Source organism: Candoia aspera, chromosome 6 (assembly GCF_035149785.1).
Source record: "Candoia aspera isolate rCanAsp1 chromosome 6, rCanAsp1.hap2, whole genome shotgun sequence".
Lineage (NCBI taxonomy): Eukaryota > Metazoa > Chordata > Lepidosauria > Squamata > Boidae > Candoia > Candoia aspera.
This window is the reverse complement of record NC_086158.1, coordinates 74785561-74812833: the sequence shown is the minus strand read 5'-3', so window position 1 is coordinate 74812833 and position 27273 is coordinate 74785561. Positions and strand designations below refer to the sequence as shown.

At 38.2% G+C, this 27273-nt stretch overlaps 2 protein-coding genes across 3 annotated transcripts in view; both read right to left on the bottom strand.

Moving 5' to 3' along the window:
• Nucleotides 1-14096, bottom strand: part of LOC134500247 (putative lysosomal acid lipase/cholesteryl ester hydrolase) — a 265244-nt gene extending 251148 nt beyond the window's left edge. The window contains exon 1 of the mRNA XM_063307434.1: nt 14092-14096. The gene's annotated coding sequence lies outside the window, so the exon portion shown is untranslated. The remainder of the gene's footprint in view (nt 1-14091) is intronic.
• Nucleotides 143-27273, bottom strand: PANK1 (pantothenate kinase 1). Of its 2 annotated transcripts, none has more exons than XM_063307430.1 (7): nt 26917-27273; nt 14752-15104; nt 12033-12286; nt 9789-9965; nt 6941-7064; nt 2566-2691; nt 143-1715 (listed from the first exon to the last, which is right to left on the bottom strand). In XM_063307430.1, the coding sequence occupies exons 1-7, from the start codon at nt 27149-27151 to the stop codon at nt 1656-1658; spliced, it is 1329 nt and encodes a 442-aa protein (XP_063163500.1). In that variant the 5' UTR covers nt 27152-27273; the 3' UTR covers nt 143-1655. The 2 variants fall into 2 exon arrangements, with proteins under 2 accessions (XP_063163500.1, XP_063163501.1); XM_063307431.1 differs by lacking the exon at nt 26917-27273 and adding an exon at nt 26081-26213.

Here is a 27273-nt window from a genome sequence, read left to right as displayed (position 1 = left end):
CTGCCTTGCCGGAAGATAAGTAAAACTGACTGGAAGAAACAAGGATAGATGCTAGCTACTGTACTGTATCAAATCAGAACATTGTGTGTGTGTGTGTGTGGAACGGATTAACTGCTTAAGACCACAAATACACTACAAACCATCACAATAATAATGTACTTTTATTTCAGCCAGATAAGTGAACCATTTGTTTTAATGTATCGAAGGTTTCAAGGTAAGGAAATCAAATACGTATTCCAAACAATCCAAATTACTACAGAACATTTGCTTGGTAAAACTATGTTGTCCCCTGATGGCCCCTGTAGAATGTGACAGCAGAATAAAAAATATAGATTAATACAGTAAATAATACTGTGTTCATAATTTTAGTATCACTAATCATTGGCTAATCTCAGTGTGTTTTTTTTAACTGTGGACAAAAAAAATGTGTTTGACATTTTAAATATATTAAACATGTAGCATAACAAGCCTTCCAATGTTCGTATTTATTTACCATGAAAACTACTGTCCTTCAAAACTGACTTCTCACAAATGATGAAGTAAGCCTGTTTCTGGATTGTACAGTATATGATAGCGACTCACTTTTTTTTTTTTTCCAAAGAAAGTTACACACAGACAGTCTGAATATGGAGCCCAGGGGCATTTCATCCACTGTTCTGGATGAGAGATCATTCAATTACACAACATGTTTTAATACCTCATCCAGAAGCATCCATTACAAGCTGTAACATCATCAAAAGGAAGACATATGAGTCATGAGGTCACTGTACCATTGAAGTGCTTATGCAATGATATCATGATGCATGAAGATAAGTCAAATTATTTGTGTGATGACATCACATGTGTCATTTACCTCATTCCCAGACAACTCTGGCCTCATCTAATGCTTCAGGGACAGGCCCTTCTTTTGCTCAATAATTACATGTGTTCAGCTAAGAGAACTAAAAATAAGGATTTCCAAACAATACTGAATGAGTACTGAATAGATGACTTTTCATAAGATGTGTAAATATAATCAAGAAAAACTGAGGTATTCTCTTTCTTTTCAGTAGATCTGATGACACATTTAAAAGTACTACTTATTCCTGCTGACATGGACAGCTAAACAAAGGTAGTTAATTTATGAAGGAGATGAACATAGTTTAATAGAATGAAGGCAGCAAGATTCAATATTTTAGTGTTCACACTAAATGCCAGCTTTGCAGTTTCATTTGAAACCAACAGCAATCATGAAACGTCATGAAAGATTTAAAAAAAATCTCCTAGAGCGATTACTAAATGAATCATTATCACACTAGATCAGTAAACCCCAGAAGAAAATAATAACAACAACAACAACAACAACCACCACCAGTGTCTCATAATTTAGGTCCTTTTCCTGCTCAGTGCCTATTTTTTAGACACAATCCATAAAAATTGGCCGCATTGCACATTTCGTTTATCTTAAAAATGTTGTATACCCATAAAAATGCCTGGTACAAAGTCTGAAGTTAATGTCCATCCCTAAATTTAAAAGATCAGCTAAAATAAGTTTAAATTATTACAGTATTTACAAATCCAGCAGGTAGAACATCCATCATGGCTTCTTTCCCATCCTCCTAGCAGCTGTCATCCTTCAAGCAGCTTTGACGGACTCTCGGGTTCTAGAAGCTTCCTCATTTATCATCAGTCATTTTGAGTAGTTCTAGAAGAGCCCCCACAGCACCAAAATAGCCCTTCAAGATGATTGAAAAGGAGAAGAAGTTAGCAAATCCAAGCTAAATTATTGCAATACTCAACAAATTTAACACATGGGTTATTTTTTAAGGTTAATATCCCAAAAGTAGAAATATCAGACTGATACTGTAAAAGAAAATACAGAAGTCACAAAGAAAAGAATTAGCCTTAGCCAGTTTCTATGCCTCCATCCGCTTAGTAAATATTAGACGTGGCACTAAGTATAAAGAATACAAAGGGGTTATTCTTAAAAATTTCCCTCTGATTTTTAAACAAAATCCTGGTTGATCCATTAAAAGATTAAATATTCACATATCCAGCAAATTAGCTGCATGTGACATTTGTATACTCAGTCCGAAACATGAGCACAAGCTTGTTCACAAGGTTAACGTATAGCAAAAGGTAATCTTCTCCAGAATAATTCAAGCAGTGGGAAAAAAATAAAAGGTGTGTGGTAAAGCTAAAATTCCCCATATACACCAGGTCCTACATGTCCACTCGGAAGTCCCACAGAATAAAAAGGGACTTGTTTTAAGACAAGCAGATTAACTGCAGCCTCCTTACTGCTTTGCAATAGGAGCTCCCTTCTGTAGTCTCTGCTGGGTGAAATAGCCTTTCATCTGCAGAAGGATCCCAATTAGATGAAACCTAATGTTCTTTCTTGCCTAATATTACTAGATGCCCTCACGACTTTACTAAAACAAATGCTATATGTCTTTGAACAGATATTGATTTGTTTTCCCATCCATGATTAAGACTGGAGAAGATTACCAATGATGATAGCTTTGACAGGGATTCATTACCATATTAACAAACATAATGCCTTCTTTTCTTTCGAACAGTTTTTACCTCGTGTTCCAAAAAGAGAGCTTTGAGTTGTCCCTTTGACCAATAGTCCATGGCATAGGCTAGCACCTTCATAGCAACCATATTGATTCTCAAGAAGTTTCCTACAAACACCACTCGATCAATATTCTGTAAAATTTAAGTAAAGTAAGTGAATTATGTGCAATTAAAAGGATTTTATTTCCAACCTTGAGCATAGAAAATTGTTCAACAGCACTTAAAGTTGCAACATTCCTTTGGTGTTTTGACAGTAGGACCTCAGATGAACGATCAGGGCCGCAACGGGGGTGGGGGGGAAGTGGGGCATGTGTCCTGGGCGCTGTGCTGGGGGGGGCGCCAAAATAACCGCTGAGGGGGCGCCAAAATGGGCACGGAATCCATGTTTGCCCTGGGTGACACAGTCCCTAGTTGCGGCCCTGTGAACAATCCAAATTGGATAACCTTGTTTAGATAAAAAAACTGATCCTAGGCAACATTTTTCTGTAAACATGAAAAAGAAATTTTTACAGTTCTAATATTTTTGCTTTTTAAAGTTTATTGAAGACTCATTCTATTCATTGACACATAGCAAATACATTATTTACCATCACATAATCTTACATATTCCTCAAATGTTTTTTTTAAATTAGCCAGCCTCTATAGATTATGATAGTAATCTCTAGCACATCAGTGAACTGTGAAGAATAATTATTCAGGACTAATAGGGCTTCTTTCTATATAAGCTGACATAGGGCTGACTAATTTTTCATTGATAAATGTTCTACTGATATGAACTTCTACCACAAAAACAGAAGGAAAAGATAAAACCACATCAGAAATACATTTTTATTCTTTTCTGCCTCGATAATAAGGCTATTCTGAAATTCAACATTTGGAAGAATAATTCACTATTAATTGGAAGAGATTCTGGCCATATATATCCAGTAAGTACCTAATTTTTATCCCTAAATATAATGGGTCATTTAAATGACACATGAATATTTTAGGGCATTCTAGAGAAATGTTTATAAAAACAATTATTTTTTAACCGTATCGGTGCTAAAGCACTGAATCCATATTCAATATACTGTTCTTATATCTCTGCATTAATACATTTCTGCTACTGGAATACCCCAAGTGTTAAAATAATGTGATAAATACCATGTTAAGGTCTGAGTTTCACCAAGCCACAGAGTCTCCATGCAATTCACTGATATTGCATAGAGATAATTGTGTTCTCATCATGGATTGATGGTTAGTGTCAGATTAAAGTTAATTTTATTTTGTTGCTGGCAGTGATGGTAGTCACTGAAATGAATAGAAAACAATTGAGGGGAAGGAAGGAAAGGAATCTCCAGGCATGTACTAGAACTCCAACACAGCACCACCACCACCACACACACACACACACACACAACCCTATGATAGCTTCCACTCTCTAGGTGCCTTCCTGAAGTGAAGACTCCAATTCTTCATATTCTCAGTAATGGCCATAAGAGTTGAGGAATTCTGGAAGGTGCATAGGTAAGGAAAGATTGCCTAGAAGTTAGTTCTACCAGTGCTTAAGGCAAGGACATGAACTTCTACCACAAAAACAAGGAAAGGATAAAACCACATCAGAAATATGACATTTTTATTCTGTTCTGTCTCGATAATAAGGCTATTCTGAAATTCACCAACATTTGGAAGAATAATTCAGTATTAATTGTGGTGAAAGCCTTATTTTGTTAATGCTATTTTGCCTTTAAAGAAGGAAAAAATAATTATCACTCAAGCTTGGTGGCTAAACAAGCATCAGCTTCTTTTAGTAGTTACTGCAAGTTATTTTTTGCTTTGAGATGTTGGAAGTGCTAACATGACAAAGCTTAGTGTTAATCATGAATATTTTAAGATTGTTTTTCTTGTCAACTAAGCACATTCTCTGCAATCCGGTTTAATTTGGCCATGGCTCATGCTTCTAATTACTATAAAGACAGTAAAAATACTGTTTGAAAAACTTCCTTGGAATAAGAATGTTATTGTTAATACTTCTGAACACTTTTAATACTATACATTAAAAGGGAAGGGAAGATTAGAGTCACCACTTTTGCTCTAGTGAGGGATTATTAGGTGGATTCGTTATTTGGGTGCATTAGAAAAACAACAGCAACAACATGCAAAGACAGTGTCTTTGTCTTTGTTTCAGACCCCACTCAAAAGTTTTCTGAAGTGAAGTAAGTGTGGAATTAAGATGCTCCACAGACTAGTTCTCACAATTTTCACAGTATGGATTCTAACTTTGTATGGTAAGGCATAAGCTTAATTTAGATTTCTCCCAACATGTGGCTTGCATTTTGGAAAATGCAACATGGAAAATGCAAAATGCAACATGTGGCTTGCATTTTGGAAAATGCAAGCCACATGTTCATTTGCACTCTGCTGTTATTTCATACAGCCCCACTTTAGCACAAACCACCAAATCAAATCAAATCAAACTTTTATTATGGTCATAGACCAGCATAGTCTGACACAACTGCAAAATCAGCAAAATCCCATCTGTCCTACAAATCAAAACTAGAAACTATTTTTTGAAAAGGCTCCCAATCTGCCAACTTGGGTATCATTATTAAACTTGCTAACAGTTTATTATGCAAACAGCTGCAAATTATTAGGCAAGAGCTTGAAGCCAGAATTCAGAGGACTACCTTAAATGAGCAATACTCTTGTGAATTCCAGACTTTGGCAAAAACTTAGTAGGATTCGAAGATCACCAGAATGCATATCTAAAACTGCAGTCAATTTCTGCTGCTAGAACAGAAATTAGATAGTAACAGGAATGTATAATTTGTCTGAAATATAGAGAATCCCATTCACAAGCCTTCATAACAATAATTATCTTTCAAAGTTAAACAGGTCACATTAAGAGTTCTCACTATGTCTGTTTATATTAAATGATAGCTGTGTTGCTTATTGCAGTTAACTCTCTATGCTTTGATAGCCCTGTACAATGCTGCTTGAACTCCATGCCACAAGGCAACACTGTAAAGAAGCTGAAAGCAAAGAGGAAGATCAGGACCACTAATTACTGCAGAGGTTTCCACTGATATTCCTATGTAAAATATTCAGGAATATTAAACGTTTACAGTCACCAATGCATAGAAGCAACTGAAACAGGCCCTCAGCTTGGTATACTAATACCCTGCACCTGCATTTCACCTAACCTACTCAACCATCCAACTATTTGACAGTATGCCAGATGTTGCCCGGTACCTTCCTTCCCCTTGTCATATATTCGCTTGCTATCTTTCACCTGACAAATGGCATAGAGAGACAACAGACTGTACCTGCATGATACTAAGTGTTACCAGTGGGCAGTAGGGTAAGTTGCTATTATATGTAAGGTCTACTTGTGGCTTAACAGTAATTGTCTGGGATAGGTTATGCCAATGGCAATTTGCTTGAAGAATTACTGAGCTTTATAGTTGAAACTGAGTCTGATCTCCCACATCCAAGTCAATATTCTAGCAACGGTATCAGTTGATATCAACTTATAGGTGCTAGTGATATCTCTGAGGAGGAAGCCAAGCTCCAACTTCTCCTCTCCTGCAGACATCATTACGCTCCTGGGGACAAGTCCCCTCCAGGCAGGGAAAACCTGTTTTGAGCTGCTCCTCACTGAGGAAGATCTGGGGGCTTGGGAGAATGGAAGGAAGCCTCAACCAATGAAGGTTCCCAATCACTGATGTAGAGTTAACCACACATACCTTTAAAGTGCCCTGATATAGTCATGATCAAATAAAGTTATACCACTTGTATAAACAGATATTCTTATGGCTTTACCTTAAAAAGGTCGTATAGTTTCTCTCTACTATGGCTGAAGTACAAGTTAGAAGGTATATAGCTCTTTTTAATTGTTGTTATGGCACTGCCACTAAAACAAAGATCCCAAAATGTAGATTGGAAAGAATTCAACCCATTGGACCAAGTAACATACACTAAGTCATACCGACTATGCTTCCTCAATAACAATGACCCTCCCATTAAGTAAATGTGGTCCACGTGCTTTCAGAGTAAATACTGGAGGCTTCAAACATAAGAGCACATTGAAAAGGTAAATCTTGAGCAAATACAGAACTCCATTTACAGTTCCAAAACATTAGAAATCTCAGAAGCAGCTGTGATCATCCTACTTAGGTGAAGTTCTGAACAACTTAGTGAAGGCACACCATCTATAAAAGTTTATCATTTTAGTCTTTCTTTGAAAAAAAAAACTGTAGAGTCAGTTCATATGATAGAATAACATGCTTTAAAGGTTTGTTCAGTGTTTTCATTGATGGGACAAAGGATATAAACCAAAGACCCAAATCCTTTTAGCAATCCAAAAGTAGTTTTGAAAGATGGCTGATAAACACGGTCTCACCTCATTCAAGGCGCACATCCGAGCAATGGAGCCAATGTTGTTGGTGATGGTGACTAAAGTTGCTCTTGCCAGGTCCTCTTTACTGATAGTCTCTCTCTTTTCTTTGCTCATCATGTTGCCGAAACTGTGTGATAATACTAGAGGATGTGATCTTTTTTATATTTTTCAGAAAGGCCAAGGTTTCTAAAAATATGTTTTAAAGAGTTTGTCTGGGATGTATAGATATATCTAAGTCATTCATTTAGGAAACAACACACACACTCACGTACAAATATAAAGAACTGATCAATTCCAACTACAGGTAGTCCTCACTTATTGACTGCAGTTGGGACCGCCAACTCTGTTGCTAAGCAACACAGTTGTACAGTGAAACATCACATGACCGCGCCTGACTTATGATGTCAGTTCACCCATTTTGGCTGTGGTCATTAAGTGAATCACTGAGGGTCGTTAGGCGCAACATCACATGACCGCAGCTTGCGACTTCCCGCCAGCTTCCCCACTGACTTTGCTAGTTGGAAGCCAGCTGTGAAGGTCATAAATGGTGATCATGTGACTGCAGGATGCTACGACCATTGTAAATGTGTGCCAGTTGCCAAGTGCCCAAATTGTGATTGTGAGACTGTGGGGATGCTGCAATGGCCACAATTTTGAGGACCAGTCATAACTTTCCTCTTTCAGCACTGTTGTAACTTCAAATGATCATTGAATGAGCAGTCAGTAAGCGACGACTACCTGTATTATTTGGAATAAACTAGCATTACTTCCTTACAACTTTTATATTCCAATTGAAAAAAAAACCCCTTTTTTTGTCAGCCATGGTTAAGAAAACATATATAATAAATAGTAATCTTATGATGCTTTAAGGATTAACAAAAGGAATTTTGACAGAAGCAGACAGTTGAAACCTTGGATATTATAATCCTGAGACTCCAATGTGGTACCTGGGACACTGTTGTGACTGTAGAGATCCTTGGCACCCATCAGGTTCCCTACCCCACAACTAAGCTTACTTATTTTAAAAGTGTGTGCTGTAACACACACACACACTCACTCACATATCTACCTTGATTATGTGCCATCAAGTCATTTTCGACTCCTAGTGACCACACAGATAGATTTTCTCCGTTATGATCTATCCCTAACCTGTTCTTTCAGGACTCACTATCTCTATCCCTATATCTATAAATTTAAAAATGGAACCTAACCTGTTGCAAAGCCCTACCTTCTACTATGAACTTATTTTGAGATTTCCTTGGGTGCAATCTATTGCTTTATTTGGAGGCATGTCCACTTGCCCAGAAAAGAGAGTAAGAGGAATAATCATGAACATTCAGATAAATAGGTAACATGTGATCATGCCCTTATGGGAGGCATTTTATGAATGGACAACTCCTACACCCAGCATTCATTTTGCAGGAGCACCTACCATGCATTCTCAAAATTCAAATTATGTGCTTATCATCCCCAAATGATTGGAGGGCCCCGTTATTTGCAATCTAGTGTGAAGAAGATCTGGGGGGGGGTTTCAGTGAGATTAAAATAAAGGCAATATATCTTAAAAGCGAAGAGGTATTATACACAAGTCAATCAATTAACTGAATGGACCAGACTGAATTACTATCTCCCTTTGCATGTTTTATACATAACTATACCTTGTATTCCATAACTGTATTACACTGGATGAACTAACTATATATTAAATACAAAAGTAGTTGAACTTGGTGGACTTTTATTCCCCCAAGAAATGCTGGTCTGGGAGGACACTGTTTGAATCAGAAAAGTAGACTGAGCACTTTATCCTTTTCAAAATAATTCCTTCTTCAGTTCCAAATAAATTCTATCAAATCAGTGTGGGATCAAGCAGTTTGGAAACCAGATATCACAGGGAATAAAGGAGTAAAGTTTCACTACTCCCTGGATTACATTCCATCAGTTTTCCAGTTACACCCAATCTGTACTTCCTTTTAAAAACAAGCTGTCAATCTTTCTCATCTTGGATTAACTTTTTTAAACCACTAAGTGTGAAATGTAATTATACTGTTTACACGTCATATCAGAAAATATACACACTAGATGTTTAACTATAGCCATATGCATTGTTTCTATCCAAATAACCTTGAATGTACGGCTTCTAAGGGAACAGAAAAAAGTGATATCATAATTAACTACTGAGCCTACAGGTTACAAAAGGAGGGAGTAGTAGGGTGCTGTTACTCTGTACATCAGAGAAGTCCTAATAGCCAACAAATTACACAAACCAAAAAGAAGGCAGTTCTTTATAGAACTGCTGTATGTAACAATAGCAGATCCTAAAATGATTCAGTAATGAAGACTGTTCTCCTGGCAGGATGATAATGAGATGGCAAATGAAATCAGAGATTTATAAAAAATAAATAAAGGAAGTTTGTAATAATTGCTAACCTCAGTTATGGGAATGTAAGCTAGGTAAATGCATTTGTTGATTTCCTAAAACGATGGTGTGTTAGATCAGCTGGTCACAGAACCAACAAGGTAATAGATAGCTCTGGACTTCAACTGTATCTACTGTCCAGCATCAATATGAGATATGAACCTTGTTAAAACAATTGAAACCAGCAGCCTGAACACTATCACTTTTGACTTCAACAGAGAACATTTATTTAAAACAAGTTATTAATAATAGGTGTGAGCACTGATCTAGATTTGAAGGGGGAAAAATGATTTCCATCTACCAGCATCTCTTTAAAATGAAATGTGCCCATAATAAGTTGGGGATGGTGATTAGATTAGCATGAAGCAACATGCTAATGCTGAACTTTTAACAGAAGGCAGAGAACTCGCATTCTTGTGACTCGTCCATATGTACCTTGATGCAACAGCAGATCCTTGAAGACCAAACCGTTCATAATCTCCTCCATAAATATCCTTCACCAGCTTATCAACATTGGTGCTGTCTCCTTTAGCTGCCATTTCTAGAGCTTCCTCAAAGGTCTCACAGCCAGTCAGCAAACAACACAGACCCAGGAATGTACCGCCACCAAGACTAGAAGGCGAAAGATATCATTTCAAATGCTTGACAAGGATTGAGGTTCCTCAGTCTCTCATTTTAAAGGCTGAAGTGAAATATATCTAGATATACTTCTATGATTGTAACATTGGTTATTTTATGAAAGAATCCAGGTGCCTTCTTTATTCAGCTAGGCTCTGAGGCTGCTTGCAGTTAAGGAAAACAGTAGGCAGTAGAGTTGATGATTGTATAGGTTTAATTTGGGCAGTGCTTCTCATCTCAGTGAGAGCAGGCAATATAGAACATATAAAAATGCAGAACCTTATAGCCAACTGTTCCCTTAAATGACATTCACTTCTTGGCATTATGAATCTATTCACCTGTGCATATTCCATTCCCTTTCAGATACCACACTTCAGTCAGTAACATTATAGAGCACATTTTCAGTAAGTTCCTGCTAAAACTAAACATTTTGAAATAATTGTTTATCTCTAAGCAGGCAGCATACGTTTTCTTTACTTTGAAGCTTTATTCTTTAGTTTGAAGAAACTTCATTTCTGTATTCCCCTCCTTCCAAAAATGATATGCATGCTCCCTGCTTAAAAGTTAGAGAGCATATTCTACTGGACTAAACCAACATCTACTAAAATGTAGTGCATGAGGGATCCTCAATGCTGCTTCCATTATCTAAGTATCTTGTTTGAATGTTTCATAGCAGGAAAGTGGGTATGGTTAAGAGTACAAAACAAACAAACAAACATGTGCATAGGCTAGATATTTCTATATGTAAGTTGCTAGTTTCTTTCTCCCAAAATGTACATGACTGCGTTGTGAGAACTTTAAGCAGAAAATTAATTTCTTCTGTATTTTAAAATAAAGTGTTTTAAAACTTTATCAAACATGTTGGCTGGAAGTAGTAATTACAATAATTAGAAAATTGAATTCATGTTGTTATTTCCATTATAATGGAAGTTACTTTTTCAGCACTGTTGTAACGGTGAAAGGTCGCTGTATGAAGCAGTTGCTAAATGGGGACTACCTGTACTGTTCCAGATGAAAAGTGCAAAAGGGGAAGGGGGAGGAGCAAGATGGCTTGCTGCTGCTCATTCCCCCAGAGTTAAACCATGGTGTAAAGTAAGGATAGACAGCATGGCCTGCATGCAGTCCTCAATACTTTTTTTCCTTTTGCAGCCTGTAGGTGCGCCCACCAACTGCACTACTAATCTTAGAAGCAAAACAAACAAACAAACAAATTCCCAATAGAAACTGGGGTGCTAATGGGACAAGTTTGGAGAAAGAGAAAGAACATAGCAGCCCATCCAATTTGTGTAATACAGACTAATAACTAACAACAAACAAAATCTGGGACTGCAGTGCAGGCATAATTAAAATCACCCATCCAGATTTAGAATTACATATGCAACAAGGCTATTTCTTTTTCACAATTTCTCCGAAGAAGAATTACAGTACAGAGGTAAAGAGGTACGTGGCATCATTAAAAGCTGTGAATTAGGACAACAGTGCCTGCTGGAATCTCTTCTTTCAGATTAGTCTGAAAATTATTGATTCTACGCTTATAATTTTACAGGTCTTGAATAAAAGTAATTTAAAATAAATTAGCTCTTAGCCATTAGATTCCCTTCCGTATTATCCTCATCCTCAATCTAATAAAAAGTCACATTTTTCACTTGTTTCATAAAGTACCTACTTGGAATACACAGACAGGGGAAGATATCAAATTTGAGATTTGAGGAGAATATATTTTCAGGGCCTTGAAACTTGGAAGTATAACAAGTTGTTGATTTCAGTGGTTTTTGGATTTTTTAGTCATATTTGTCTAAAGGTTTTGCTCAGTTGTGTTAGCTAACAGTTCTGGGGTCTTAATTAAAACGGCTGATTATTCCACCTATTCCACAAAGGTACCTTTTCTTTAATATTCATGTATAAATGTGTATATTGTTGCTCATAGTGCCAAAATGCAACTCCCAACCAAAATGCAAATCCCAGATTCAGCTATTGTGTTGAATCCCAATTCCCAGCTTAATAATGAGTTGAGAGTCTTTTCATCAGGAAAACATTCTTTTAGGAAGATAGTATATTCACCTGGTCCCTGTAACTCTCTTATAGTTGTCTTTGGAATACACTGCTAAGATGCTGACTCCAGAGCCTATGTTAACTAGCAACATAGGAAAGGGGTTATCAAGGCAGTAAGGCTTTTTCTGACACCGCTCAGGTGCTGAGGGATTTTCAAAATAATAGCATTCTGGCTGGCCATTGAAGCCAACAGAATCCACATACAGAAGACCTTGGATCAGGCAGTCCAACTCGTCAAGCTTATGAAGCTGGAGGTCAGCAATCTGGAAGAAAAGTTAATAAATGAACATTCGTTGACACAGCAGAAAAATCAGTTGAAACTTGAAAATGTTCAGCTGAAGACTTTGTACTGTTTGAATTACTCAATAGATCAACACTAGAGTACTAAAGGATTATTTACACAGGAAGTGTCAAGCCAAGCGTGCTATCTGTCTGCCTGACAACAAGAGTATTTACCTGGTCAGGATGTGTTATGTTTCTGAGAATTAGGACAAGCATTTTTTTTAGTATTATTTTTGAAGAGGTCTCACTATTCAGGTCATAGACCAAAAAGTTGAAGATGTTTTGGAAGAGGGATCATACTCCACTCATTCCAGTTTTAACCCTAGTCAGTCATTTCAAAAAACCTGCATAACGTGTTTTGAAAGAAGTAGTGATGAGATTTTTAAAAAGGTGTATATTATAGAAAACATCCTCAAATCATTTCCAATTCTTAAAAATAACACAGCTTCAACATGCGGTTGAAACATCAGCAATCTGTTAAATGTGAAAACCTAACCAGATTTTGTAATTTGTAGTTGCACTGTAGTTTATTTTCAATATAACTACAGCTAACTACATTTCAGGAAGCTCTGGCATGGTCCTCCAGGGTGATTTCATAAAATGAAACCATTTTTCAAATTATGGGTTTTTTTAAGGCTGTATAATTGAAAAGGTTTCCAATTCTTTTATAAGCTAAATTCTGTATGTAATCAACACGTTATACATTCAAGTTTTTAACCACCTAGTGACCTGGGTTAGAAACATGTGGCATTTCTAAATATAAGTTATACTGAGCAGCAGAAGGGCTTACCAGTCTTGATTGGAATATTAAGATTAGATGAAGGTTATACTTCAAAATTAGGTAAACAAAATAGCAAGAGGCACAATTGACCTGCTTTCAGATTCCCATGACCTTTTCTCACCCCCTACATCTCACAGATTAGGCAGGAAAGCTGGCTGGGTGACCTTGGGCCAGTCCCTCTCTGTCAGCCCAACTCACCTCACAGGGTTGTTGTTGTGGGGAAAATAGGAGGGGGAAAGTGTATTAGGTATGTTAGCCGCCTTGAATTATTTATAAAAATAAAGGTGGGATAAAAGTAAAATAAATGTATAATGCACAAACGATACATACTGAATCAGCACTAAGATCACAAAACTCTGCACATGGGCTGCTTCAGTTACACAGCTCTATTATCATCCCTGCTGTTGAGTGCTCTATTCGTTACCAGTAGTGAATGATGTACAATTTGAAACCTATGGTTGGGGTTTTTGTGGATGATTAATAAAGACTAAAAAGTGTGGCTAGGTTTAAGCTATTCCATCTCAAACAAAGGTGCCCGTGGATGCCTTAGGAAACATGAAACACAGCAACTGGGGGTGGGGGCAGTGTGCATGCTTGAGTTACTTAATCTCCAGCAGCATGCCCCCCCCACAAAGAGATAAACTTACCTGCCTTACCTCACCTTATGCCTCAGGCTAACAGCCAGTATGAGAAACACACTGAACACTGTAAGCTGTTAGCATACTCAACAAAAGGCATACAACTGTTGAGTTCTCACTGTAACTTTGCATTCCTGCTTCAAGGAATCTACAATCTAAACTTCTGACAATAATGAAAAGACAGGAGATGTTGGTCAGCGGTGAAGATTGTTAGAAGCTGGAGCTCAGCAGCACTGTTTGGAGAGCCAGAGATTTCCCACTAAGAGCTTCAAAGCAAATGTAAGACATCCCCAAATACAATAGCTTCCCTTAAAAGCAATATTTACCCCTGCACCCATGAAGGGAATTCTATTTTCTTTTATTTGGGGGAAAGCAGCAAAAACAGTCATCTTCTCTAAAGTGATAGCATAGACACAATAAATCATTTAATGTTGAGGTTAATAAGGCTCAGTTTCTGGAAGCAAAAGTATAGCCACCTAACCAACACTAAAAAAATGGGAAACAAAAAGCTATGGTCTTACGATGTGGTTTAGGTTTGTAGGCTCACCCTGAATCACTTCTGAATCATCAAGCCAGAAACAGCCTACCATTGATATGACAAGTTTCCCAATTTTGCTTCTGGGGCTGCAAACAAAGAGGCTTAGCCTGCTGGAAAACAGCACTACAAGGCTGAAAGCTGTGTAGTTTAGACGGACAACGGCTTATCACAATTCTAATGCAAATAAAATACAAAAAATAAAGTCTCAGCATAGCACAAATGCTGATGTGACAAAACAGCAGTCCCCTGCCCCAGTGCCAACTAGATGTGTGAAGTCTGTGATAAAAGTACATACTTACAGTATCAATGCCAGTCACTACAAAAGACAGAGTGCAGTACAATGCTCTTAATTAATGTATTTAAGCTAAAAAGTGGGTTTACTGGTTTGATGTGACAAAAATAAAGATGACTCTCGTGTATTTGATTTGGCAGTATTACCACAGGGAGTAGGAGTGCTCCTGAATCAAGACAGAAAGTAAATTCACATACCATTCGGAAATCTTCCTCGAACTTGTAAGCTCCACCTCCAGTGGCACAAAGTGTGGTATGCAAGCTGGAAAAGTTTTTTTCACTCCCCATCTGTATGAACCTGTGCATAGCACAGCTTGGGAAACGGATGAAATGGAGATTCCCTTTACGTCCACACATAGTCAAGTTTTTCAGCTCAAGGTGGACATCTCGGATCCCTGTTTTACCATAGGCTGTGTTGGAAGTCAGATACTTCCTAATGCTTTTCAGGTTTTCCACTTCTTCCTGCTCTTCTTCAGCTGTGATGTCTTTTGGTTCAAAGTAGACCAGTTTAACAAGGGTCCCACCAATATCCATGCCAAACCATGGGAATGCTAGAGGAAGGAAGAAAATAAGGATTACTGTAGGAACACTTGAAATAATACTTTCAGATATTACATTTAATAGTTAGAATGCCTTTATTATCCCCCCAAATTATTGCCATATATTTATAGTTTGGGGTTTGTTCTTAAGAAGGCCTAGACCAAACTTCCCCAACCAGGTATTCTCCAGATAATGATGGGCTTCCAGAACGGCGGGTAATTGTGGAGTTTCAAATCCACACCTGGAGATTGCCACGTTGACAAACCTAGCTTAAGTTATGATACCATTTCTGCAGGAAAGGCCAAAAGATTTCAGCAGAGCAAAACGGAAGGTCTATTCCATCTTCTAACAGCATCTACAATGATATCCGCCAGGTCAAATGATCAACTGTGCATCTGTGTATGTTAAATTAGCCTATGACATGCATACTTAGTACAGAAACACGTGTAATTGTTTATAACAGTAATTCAGAGTATATGTTCATTCAGAAATATAAGTTCTCTTGACCTCAAGACATCCTATTTCATCCCCTTCTGATGCCTGCACTTATTTTTTAGTATTACAGTTTCAACTTGCTTTTTACCACCTTATTTTCAGCAACATTATCAGCAAAATTTAGATATATTCACCTGTAGTTCCCTTTTCTAAACCTTGACTAAAGGCTCCACTCCTTTGAAAAGGAATCTGTCCTTTCCATTATATAGCTCTGCAAAATACCATGACAATCCACAACCAAAATACAAATAAATATTAAAATTGTTTGAGAAAACAAGTGTTCCTGAGCATCTATGACATTTATGATAGCTTCTTGTTGGTAATAAAATAATTGCCCGAATCTTAAAATGAAATTAGCAATAACAACAATATAATGGAATTTGACCATAGAGAGGATTCTTGCTTGATACAAGCAAGGCTACACGCAAGAAAGCAACCAGATACGTCTGTTCTGGAATGCAGCCCATTCATTATTCAGCTTTTAAAGATGGCAGGGCTCACAGGAACGCCACATTTGTCCATGCCCAACTAAGTCTACTTTTCTTTAAAGGAACAATGCAAATATAAAATGACAAATATATCACAAACCTTATTTCTAATCTGCTACAAATATTGACAGAGCAGCAATATACCAATTATTCTATTTGTTTCTTAAAATTACTGCACCAAGCATGATTAAAAAGGAAAAAGAAAAGAAAGGAACAAGACAGCCACACTTCTGTGATCTCTTTCCCTGTCTCTTTCCATTAGGAAACAACACTCCCAAAATAGTCCCTGTTCTTCTATTTTTGGTAGTGACACAACTGTTGCAGGGGGGCGCAGGGAATACATGTGCAGCAACCAACTGCTCCACATTCAATCACCTGGAAATATCAGCCTCTTATCAAAAGAAAATTTTCATCAGTATTGTACAGTCCATTTACATAATACTGTATATAATTTGTGCTACAGTACCTACTGTACAGAGACTTAAAATCCATAGGTTAATCTGAACAAGTCAGTGTTATACCTAGGCGGCCAGAAACCATCAATCCACATATCCCACAGTGTGTATAAAACTTGAACTGCAATTTTATATGCATTCGTCAGGAGGCATACCCCACTGAACACAATGCAGTGTACTTTCATACACATATCCCAATGATTGCCCAGCTGAAAACATTCTGATTCCCACTAATCTCTGTGCCACATGCAGCATTGTTTTGTCAGAGTTGCACACTGCAACCACACTAGCATGCAGATGATTCATAAATGGGGACATACAGGGCTTCCGTTGATACCACGCTGCCGATGCCAGCTGAAATAGGAGATGGTATAGGGTAGCACTTAAATCAGAACTGAGTAGAAGAACAGCACAGCATCCTACAGTAACAAATTAGCCGTAATCTTCTCTTATGGGCAAAAGTCCAATGTTTGTGAATAATTTCAAGGCATCCAGTTTTCCCAATTTTTGTACTGAATCAAAAAGTTTAGGGCAGGACTATAAAAACTTGAACCTTTGGTTCATTTATGAGAGTATATATGATCACCCAAGAATCCTCTCAATGGACGGGGTTAAAAGCTAGTCTACTTTGAACCAAAAGCTATTACACCCTCTTTGGGCTACAGATAGTTGCAGATTTCAGCAGAAGGTTTCTCAGCCTTTGCCACACAAAACCATAGTTCAGTATACCCTCTATCAATTGGATTTAGTCAACAACAGATAGCAAAGTTGAAGGAAAGGTAAATTAGTCTTGCAGAAGCCATCAATTATTCACAGCATGAAGCATCGCAAATTTTAAACTCCAGACAAAATTATTTTGTCTTCCTCCGTGAAAAAGGGAGTATATAGGGACTGGATTCTATCTTGGAATCTTGCGTTTTGGAATCAGCTTTTGATTGGCTTTTCTACAAACAGGTATAAACACATTCAAAACGACACGTTTTCTACATTGATAAAACGTTAAAAACGTATGTTTCATATAAAAACCAAGACCCAGCTACATGGTGTCACAAGACTATGGCCACTGAATACGTACATGTAATTTTGCAAAGTCCAATTTATTGACAGTGCACTTGCTGCTCAGCCAGGAAGAACGTACACTTGGACCCCGGATTCTCATCCAGACCATAAAAATACAGTAGAGAAAAATCCTAACCAGTTAAAGAGTTTCAGTATGCCATAGGTGCAGCAACCAACAGAGCTGTGAAAGGGTCATTCTTGCTAATTTGGCAGGCCAAAATCTTCTAGGTTCTGCAGCAGTTATACCAGAATTATCTGTTCTCTGTTCTGTTGATGCTTCTGCAATAAGTGTCTCAATACAGTATATGACAAAATCTACCTAACTGGAAACTAATCTAGAAGCCAAAACAGGTAAAAAGAGGATTTAGTACTAGCATCACTTACACATTTGTATGCTGCTTCCTATAAAAAAAACTCCTGAAGTAGTTTACAATAAAATTAAAATCTCTAATCATGCCCTGTTGAACTTGGACATTTACAGTTCTCGCTCTTCTCACAGCCTCAGATGGGAAGGAGAATTAATTATACACATTTTCCTTCTCAACAACTGTAGAGCCAAAATACCTCTTTCTCTGTTGGAATTTCTGAAAAACAATGCCCTGAAGGACATATGTAACGTCATGGACTGGCCCAAGGGGGTTGCCTCTTAAATGTTAAATAAAATCCTAGGCCAGATGACAAGGCAAAATATCTTGATTAAATATTACAAAAGTCCAATAGACCCCAGCAATATTGCATTATAGTCCATTAAACTCCATACATTGAATTTCATTAGAGCCTTATCCAAATCCTATTTGTTCAACTATGGATACCTCTAATGATATGCTTTTGTCAAAATTACACTTAGCTGCCTGTTTCTAGAAGGCTAATTAGTGTTTCAAAATACAGACAAGCACAAATTCACTAGCTTCACACTGAAACAGTATATCTGGCAACAGTTATCCAACAAAATGAAGAGGCGCAGTATATTTGTCATCTCCTTTGTAAGATCTCGTAAGATTGAAGAAGCTTGAAATTCTATGTAAGGGAACATCAGAGGTCTCATTTGTTGAAAGCCAAGAATTGGAATGGTCACTCAGAGACATCACACAACTGTACAAGGCTAAGTTTTGGGGTTGGGAATTGTTTAAATATATACTTTTTAAACCACAGTCTGAGGGCTTGCAAACTTTTAAAAACTTGCATCCTTCAGACAATCAGCAGGACGTTATGTCTCCACCATTAGGCCATTTGCTGCCAAACTTCAGTGGTGTAATATCTGAAAGCCACAAAAAAGGGGCATTCACAGGAAGCACGTGGTGTGGAAGATGATCATTGCTAATTCTGACTCTAATCTGTTGAAATCCATGCCTTTCTGTGAAAGATCCCTCTGTACTACTTGGGGGTGGAAGCATCTAATGACCACATATTGTCAGTAGCTCACAACCACTTCTGCACAATGAATTGTAACACTGGGATTTTCAAAATTCACCTTTAGCTTATTACAAAAGACTGAAGACGCAAAGAAGCATCAGGCTGTGGCCATGTTACTTTTGGAAGAGAACCACAGGCCAGGCAAAGTAGGGCAGAGGTAAGAAACGTTTTAGGTCTGTGGACATATTTGAGATTTAGAGAGCATGCTGTGGACATTCTCACTAAATATTGCTTGTGCAATCACAGAATGCTGTCATAATAGGTATGCCCAGTCACAGAACATCCATTTACGGATGGCCAACTGATAAAAATTATCCACTTTAGCCTATGATGATCTCTTATTATGATAGCTTCTCTTTTTTTCCCCCTAAACAAATTAGCACTCAGCAGAAGATACTCATTATTTTTATTTTCTAAAAATTCATGCAGGATGTATGTGGGGCCCAGAGACATTACTGTAAATAAAAATGATACTAGAACAGAGTTTTCAGACTTGATAGGGTTTATGTTAAACTAATAGCAAAAAAAAAAGTTCATTCAAACAAAGGCAATTTTCTATCAGTACACCTTTGCCTCATTGATCCAATGTTTTTGTTTTTAACCTAACAGGTTCTGTGGCCTGAAAAAATTTGAAAAAAAGTTCTAGAAGGTAGTGTTCTGTGCTCCCTTCTAATCAATATAAACGTTTACATAGTCAGGCACAGTGGTGCTTAAGTGTTTGTGAACCTTTTTGAATTTTCAATATTTCTGCATAAATAAGGCATGATCCACACAAATGGACAAGTAGAATTTTTCCTCGTTTAACTGGGTTCTCTTTACCTAGTTTTAGGACGTGTGTGGAGAACAGATCACATTTTAGGTCCTATTTATGCAGAAATATTGAAAATTCAAAAGGGTTCACAAACTTTTAAGCACCACCGTCAACTAGGGAGCTTGGTAAGCACCATGGAAGCTGCCCACAGACACCACATCACCTAGACCTGCCCAAGGAACTATGTTAGAAATGTTCACTGAGCAAGTGGAGCATTTAAATAAATTATGTTCTCCGTGCAATAGTGGAGAAATGGGGTTTTGTTCCCTAGCTGGGAGAACACACACTATGCCACAGGAAGAAATGTGCATGTCATTTTACTTTCAGCATTTCTTGAAGAGAGAGACATGCTTCCATTCTTCTCATTTTTCAAAAAGCTATTTTTTTTTCACTTGGGCTAGGCAAAATAAATTACCTGTGCTTTGCCCCTCACAATCCCATAGTGAAGCAGATTTTGGTACGCATGCTAACATCAGCATAAGCAAACACAGGCCTTGTGTTGTGTTACGTACTATACATCTTGAGACCATTAATTCAAGACAAAGGAATCTGAACCCAGGTAGAAGAAACCATATGAATGACCTACCAAGGGCAAACAAGCTCTAAAATCCACATGAGGGCAGCAGTACAAAAGTGACAACTGCATGGTGGTATTGCAGTTATGTTAATTGGTTCGTGCTTGGTGGACTTGGGATCGCCACATTTGATAATAGCATGTTAGCATATCCTGGCCTATCTGTTCAGCAAACTTTTTCCTACACTGTCTGAGGATCTTGAAAGCTGTCTGAGGACAGTGTACCTTGAAGTCAAAGGATTATGAAAACTTGATAGATCAGCATTATTTCCATCAACAAGATTTTCCAGAGAATTCAGTACACCGCTTACTTTTTTCTCCTTATATTTTATAATTCACAACTGGTAAAAAAAACAATAGAAGACCTATCTTCTTGACACAAAACAAATGCCCAAGAACAACTACAGCACTTTTGTTGTAGTTCAGTAAGGAAGACTCTGTTTCTGCACTCTTTTGAGTAGAAGCTGAGGATCAGAAACCAAGGCCAAACAAAAGATCATCAAGGAATGTGCCAGCTTTCAAGATCTTCAGAACTTTTCATTTCTCTAGCTGGTGGTACAAAAGCAGGGGAAGATATAAATAGCCAGTTCACTATTTAGTCCACATTAGGTCTAATGTTGGGTCACGTTCTCTGCATTTTAGATCCAATACATGACGTAGATTGTATGGTGAAGTAATCCACTGCTGCTAAATGCTGCATGTATCAGATTACAGCTATGATTCTGGAGCGTGGCTGATACTCCTTGCTGAATACAAACAGATTGGCTGTAATCCAGATCTGTCTTTTGCCTTGGGCAAAACACACAGGTCCTTGGTAAGCAGCAATCAAAAATAGAGAAAGATGCCAAAGATTAATTTGGTATGGTGCATCAGGCAAAATATTCAACTGAAACCAAAAACAATTTTCTAGTGATAAATTCCATCCTGATCAGACAAACATGGCATTATTCAAGGCAAAGAAAGACCCACAGGGTTCATGAGACCAATTCAAATTATACTTAAGTAATGCCCATATCTGAGCCACGGAAAATGAACAACAGTACAATAGACCTAGGCTTGCTATTTTTATTTTTATTTTTGTTTCTACTTTCTTCTTCCATGTCTGGCAGTCATGTGACTAAATTCATAAAGAGCCAGATGTCAGGCTATTCCAGTTCACCCTAACCTGATGTTCTCCAATTCATTTGTGTAACTGTTGGGAATAATAGGAGAGCAAGAATCGGGATCACTGTTGTAAGCAGTTATATACCATTCTGATGAAATAAAGCACTATGTAGTAGCCTTCAAAACAGCAAGATTTCTAGGGCCTGGAAGAAATTTCTACCCCTTTGTAATTTCTCATTTTTTAAAAAAAGTGTGCCCTTTATGAAGAAATCGATATTTGAACTCCCAGTAAAATAAAGCAAAAGGAGCAACTGTTTCCCACCAGCTGCATTTTTAACACAACCCTTAATAATTACACTAAGATGCCATTTGTAGAATCGATTCTCTCTTGTTCAGAACAACTAGTTTGGAATTCACCAACTTTGTCCCATAATATTAATAAAAGTTGGAGAGATGGGAGGAGCGGAAATTCAGCGCTACTGTTGTTTAATCAGATATAAAACCTGCATTGGTGCGAGACAATCCAGTTCAACCCACTACACTATTCAAATAGGACAGCATAAAATTAATCATAAGATAACTCATGTAAAGTGAAGATTCTAACAGATTAGATTTAAAACAGTTCAGTAGTATTAAACAGCATAATGCAGAAATATGATGCTCAGCATCACTCTATATGTTAGAAATTCAAATTGTGTGCTGTTAATACAAAGGAAATTATGGACTAAGACTCACTTCACATTGGTATGTTAATCCTGGGTCTAACTGGTGTTGCATAAGACTACTAGATGGAATTCATAGGATGACAATTATCTATTATAGAAAAAAAAATCTTATACATAGGAAAGAATTTAGGAAGAAAGTTAGGCTAGACTAAAAACATTCTCCCCACTATCAAGTTTTCTGTGCTTAAAAAAAACCTTCTATTCAATTTATGAGAGCATAATTACATCTGAAATTGTACAGCCCAGACACACAATTGCAACCTCTATCGCAACAAGGACTAAGTAAACGGAAAGTATCCAAAACATTATAAGGGTCATTTAACTTGATGGATGCTAACAGCTGAACTATATAGAGGAAAGTTCATTAATGGACAAGGCGAGAGAATCTTTAACGGAGTTTGTGAGCACACCTTTGGACAAGTCCAAATGTTGCCAAAAACTGTGGTGAACTAAGTATGTTTTACTAACATTTTTATTCTTTATATTTTTCAAAATACAGGTAAGAGTTTATTTAACGTAGCATGGGGAGAGGGGATTCTAATAGATGTTAATGACTGTGTTGAAAGTCAAGGTTGGAATTAAATCAGAAGTCAGTAGTTCTCCAATTAATTACCATAGTTGACAAAGATGTAGCTGGGAGCACAAACCTCTGATGTCAATTTCAGCACAATTTTACTCCAGAGAACATGCTTGTTTGCTAAGGGTATATAATAGTTAAATTACATTAGAAAAAGGGATGTCCAAAACTGCAACAAAATTAATGAGTATTTTTCTAAAGTAAATTGCCTTTTGCTCAGTAATCTGCACTAACTTTCCACATAAACATTTAAAAATGATACTTGTTTAGATGAGCAAGAAAAGCAGGTCCTATGCTGCCATTTCAAAAAGTGTCCTTGGGGAAAACATGGAAGATCTTATCCAATCCAATATACTGGAACAGCTTGTAGGCACCAGCCATAAGTGCTCTGGTTTTCAACATGGGACATGATGCTGTCTTTTTTGCCTTAGGCACATGGTGCCAGTCTCTTGTCTACAAAGGTGAAGTTGGAGCATAGCACTCAGCTGTTCAAGGGGTCAGTTCATTAAAAATAAGGCTTTGAAACGTTGGAAGCTACTTCTGAATTCATTCTTCTTCCTCTTTGGGACACATGTTTGACTATACAGCATCCACAACAATTACAGCGCAACCATTCTCTAGAAAGCTACCAATAGGGAAAGCTAGCACAACAGATTTTATTTAACAGGCTGGACATAATCAGCTAGAAAATTAGATGCTTTCCATAACAATCACCTGGTCATCCCAATTGTCAAGGCCATTGAAGTCCTGATATCAGAAGCAACTTCTTTAGCATAAATCAGGAGGATAATATTCCCTTCATAATCATGGATTAATACTGTCTCCACAGCTGTCTATAGTGCTGTCTTATCATTCGATTTTTATCCTGCTTTTATATTGTACAATTCAAAGTACAATATAATGCATACATAATGCTCCCAACCTATTTTCTCAACAACACCAACCCGATGGGGTGGAGTGGCATGGGCTGAGATAGAATGACTGGCCCAAAGTCACCCAGCCGGCTTTCATGCATAAGGGAGGACTAGAACTCACAGTCTCCTGGTTTCTAGTCCAGCGCCTTAAACCATTTCATCAAAAAAACTGGCTCTCTATTAGATGCTTACTATTACTAAATAAAACCTGAAGGGACTTTCATGCATATAATTGTGACAATTAGTCCTCCTTGACTTAAAAAACAAATGATAGCAACTATCTTTTGTATAATGCAAAGTACGCAAACTTGGAGTTCCAAGTACGGGGTTTCAGGTCCTTTCATAATTAAGCTGCAATCACACAAGTTACCTCATGCAATTTGTAATGCATACTTTCACATACAAAACTAACAAGCACTTTTAACACTGACCTCTAAATAATCATACCAAACCAGAAAGACCAGATTATTCACTATTGCATTTTACACAGATCTTTTCAGTGAAAGCTCCTATGTTTGTTACTCGTATAAATAGTCCAATGCCTCTAGGAATCTCAGTTTAGAAGTTTTATCACTTTTTTTCCTTACTCCTTCTCATTCTTTTTATTCTCTTTAGAAAATTGGAATGTAAATCCATGTTTTTTCTAGTTAAAGTTCTCTGCCCACGGAGCTCTCAAAACCATTCTTTGTAAAATAAAGTATTCTTCACAAAGAATTCTGTCATTCATTGTAGATTAGGATTAATATCAGCAAGGAATCCACTATTTGCTGATATTAGAACAAAGCTGAAGACTACATGATACTATTCTTAAACACAAGATTTAAAGGTAACACCACCAGCAATTGTACAAGCTAAAATCAGAAAGGCTCTCTTCAGCTTTGCTGCCTAATGACAACAAAGATTTGAGAACTGAACGCAAGACCTACAAATATTTAATGATTTTAAAGGTTATGCACACTGAAGTCAGAAAAATAAGATAAATTTACACTATCAGTATCTGAATGAATGAAAAATAAGCTCCTAATAGAACATTACTGTAAAGCAGCTTCAGATAGGATACTGTTCCAGATAATAAAAAAAAACTAATATTGGACTTATTTTGTTACTATTATGGAAGTGCATAAATATGAGAATATACCACTAATATATTCTCACTCATTCCAAGGGAAAAAACAAACAACAACAAAAGTTGATACTGAAGTGACCACACAGTCTGTAAAGTCAGGCCTGTTTAAATTGCTGCAAAATAAAGAACTGCCCTGAAAATGCTTGCTTCTTTTTTTTGTCCTTGAGGATTTTTTGAAACTCAGACTACCCTGCTAAGTTTCTCCAAAGGACTCACTCCAAGACGAACATGCTTAAAATCTTGCAATACTATTCAAAAAAACGTTACGTAAGGCTAGAGCTCCATTAATTTCAGTGGGGTTCTTTCACGTGCAGAAGTAATCATCACAGATAAGTACCACAATATTAAATGACAAAACACCAATCTCTAGAGCAAATACTGTTTAAGTCAAGAATCATATGCACTCATCTGTGAACCGGATTTAAACTCCTCTATGGTCCACAATCTCATAGACATTTTTAATAAATGTAACAATTTCCGGAAACACTTCTGATGGTAATAGAATTTTCATCTACATCATTTTAAATACTCTACTTTCTTTAACCTTTTCCTGTTTTATCCAGCTTTAGACTATGTCTTCTTTTAAAAACACACACAGACAACTCCTTACCTTGTAATAGTCCTGACCTATCATAGAATATAATGAGAAAATAATGCACTAAACAATGAATGAAAGGATGAGTGAACATTTTTTGGCTCAGCCAGTTGCCTGGAAAAATGGTTTATCTTTCTCAAAACCCAATAAAAAAAGCCATCAACATTGTACAATATATTGCAGCTCAATGGGGTTAAATCCGAATATCCTGACTCAATTTATTCAGGCCACGTTGAATAAAATAGGGTCTGATTCCCAAGTAAATATGGTTGGGATCAAGCTGTTAATTTCATTGTTTTAGCAGCATGCGCACACAGCCGTTTTAGAGCATATTAACAAAACTCAACACTGTATTTCTAATTACTATTTTGGATTATTATGCTGAAGTGCTCTTAACTTTTAAGAAGCCGCTACACCCATACACATCAGCCCAAAACACATGCTGGTGAGACCAAACTGTGAGAAATATACTGGATTTCATAGAATTGAAGGGGTAGGCGAGACCTTTTTACCCAAACACAGTAACTTTCAGACAGTATCCTGCTCTCCCTGCTACCTAATCAAATTCTTCCTCATTCCTTAATAAAGATTCTTACATTTAGTCAATGACAGAAAACAAGAGTAGCCTTAAAATTAGACCCCTTTACTTACAATGTTTCTTGTCAATGATTAGCCTCATTTTGAGTTACTAAAAGGCACCGTTGGCTTGAAGCAGGCAATCGAAGTCTGTGTGACTTTTACATCCCAACAACCGGCAAAGCGCTTTACCAAGGGCACATTTATACAGCCCATACATTGAGAAATCGCTCGGTTTAGCGCTCTGCACAGAACGGAGCAGACACGAGACCAGCCCACACCTTCCCAGCCTCCTCATTGGTCGAGCCTGGGACCAGCCTACGTGGGATCAGTGGGTGTGCACCCCGAGAACGCGCCCCTATTGGCTGAGCCGAGACCGTATTTAATGAACTGATGGTTGGGCGGCGGAACGGGACTGTCGCACGTCAGAAACACCGGAGCCGCTCCTTCGAAGTTGAAGCAGAATGGCAAGGCGCGAGCAGATCTTGAACACAGAAACAGCATCACGATCATGCCACACCACTCTTAAAATCACCGGCTCGAAAAGAGACTGTCGTGGGGTTATTATTATATGAAAAGAATATTAGTGTTTGCAGCGAGAGACGCAATGAACTCATGCTGCGCAAGCCCTGCCTGTCTCTTTCATCACGCGAATGTGCTTTTGAACATTCTGACGGCGCGCACATACGTGAGCGAGGCATACCTGTCTCCCGGTCTCATTCACAGGTAGTTTCTCCCCTCCCTCAATGAACCAGCCGCGCCACGCGGGGGTCGGGGATCCCTGGAAGGCGAAGGAAACTGCCTGCAGCGATGCGCCTGATGCAACCGGGCCCTCTGCACGCGGATTCCCAGTGCAATGCAATGCCACGCCACGCACCCATCCGATTCGGACCTCCCCAGTCCTCACTTACGCGGCCTGTTCTTTCTGCCCGAATCCATCCTCCGGCGCGCCCTGCTTTTTTTCGTCGGCGAGTCGTGGCTGGACAGCGGCAGCTCCGGGCGGAAATGCAGCGGGTGGGAAGCCTCGCCATTGCTGGCTGGAGGGTGCAAGCCGTTGTGCAGCGGCAGCCCGTTGTGCAGCGAGCAGGTGGGGGCCGCCGCCGCCGCCGCGGAGACGCCGGCTTGGCCTCGCAGCCTCTCCCCCATGCCGCCGCCGCCGCCCGTCCTTTGTCTCGCCCTCCTCCCCGCCGCGCGCGAATGAAGAAGGCGAGGCAGCGTCCCGCAGCGCCGGCTCTCCGCAGCGGCTCCCGAGCGCCCGGGACGCGCCT

Excerpts from the sequence above, each read along its gene's own strand:
- PANK1 (XM_063307430.1), bottom strand. The coding sequence starts at position 27,151 with ATGGGGGAGAGGCTGCGAGGCCAAGCCGGCGTCTCCGCGGCGGCGGCG. Across the intron at positions 2,692-6,940 it reads GGATGTGCGCCTTGAATGAG|AATATTGATCGAGTGGTGTT; the intron begins GTGAGACCGTGT and ends TAAATTTTACAG. Across the intron at positions 1,716-2,565 it reads CTCTCTTTTTGGAACACGAG|GGCTATTTTGGTGCTGTGGG; the intron begins GTAAAAACTGTT and ends ATCATCTTGAAG.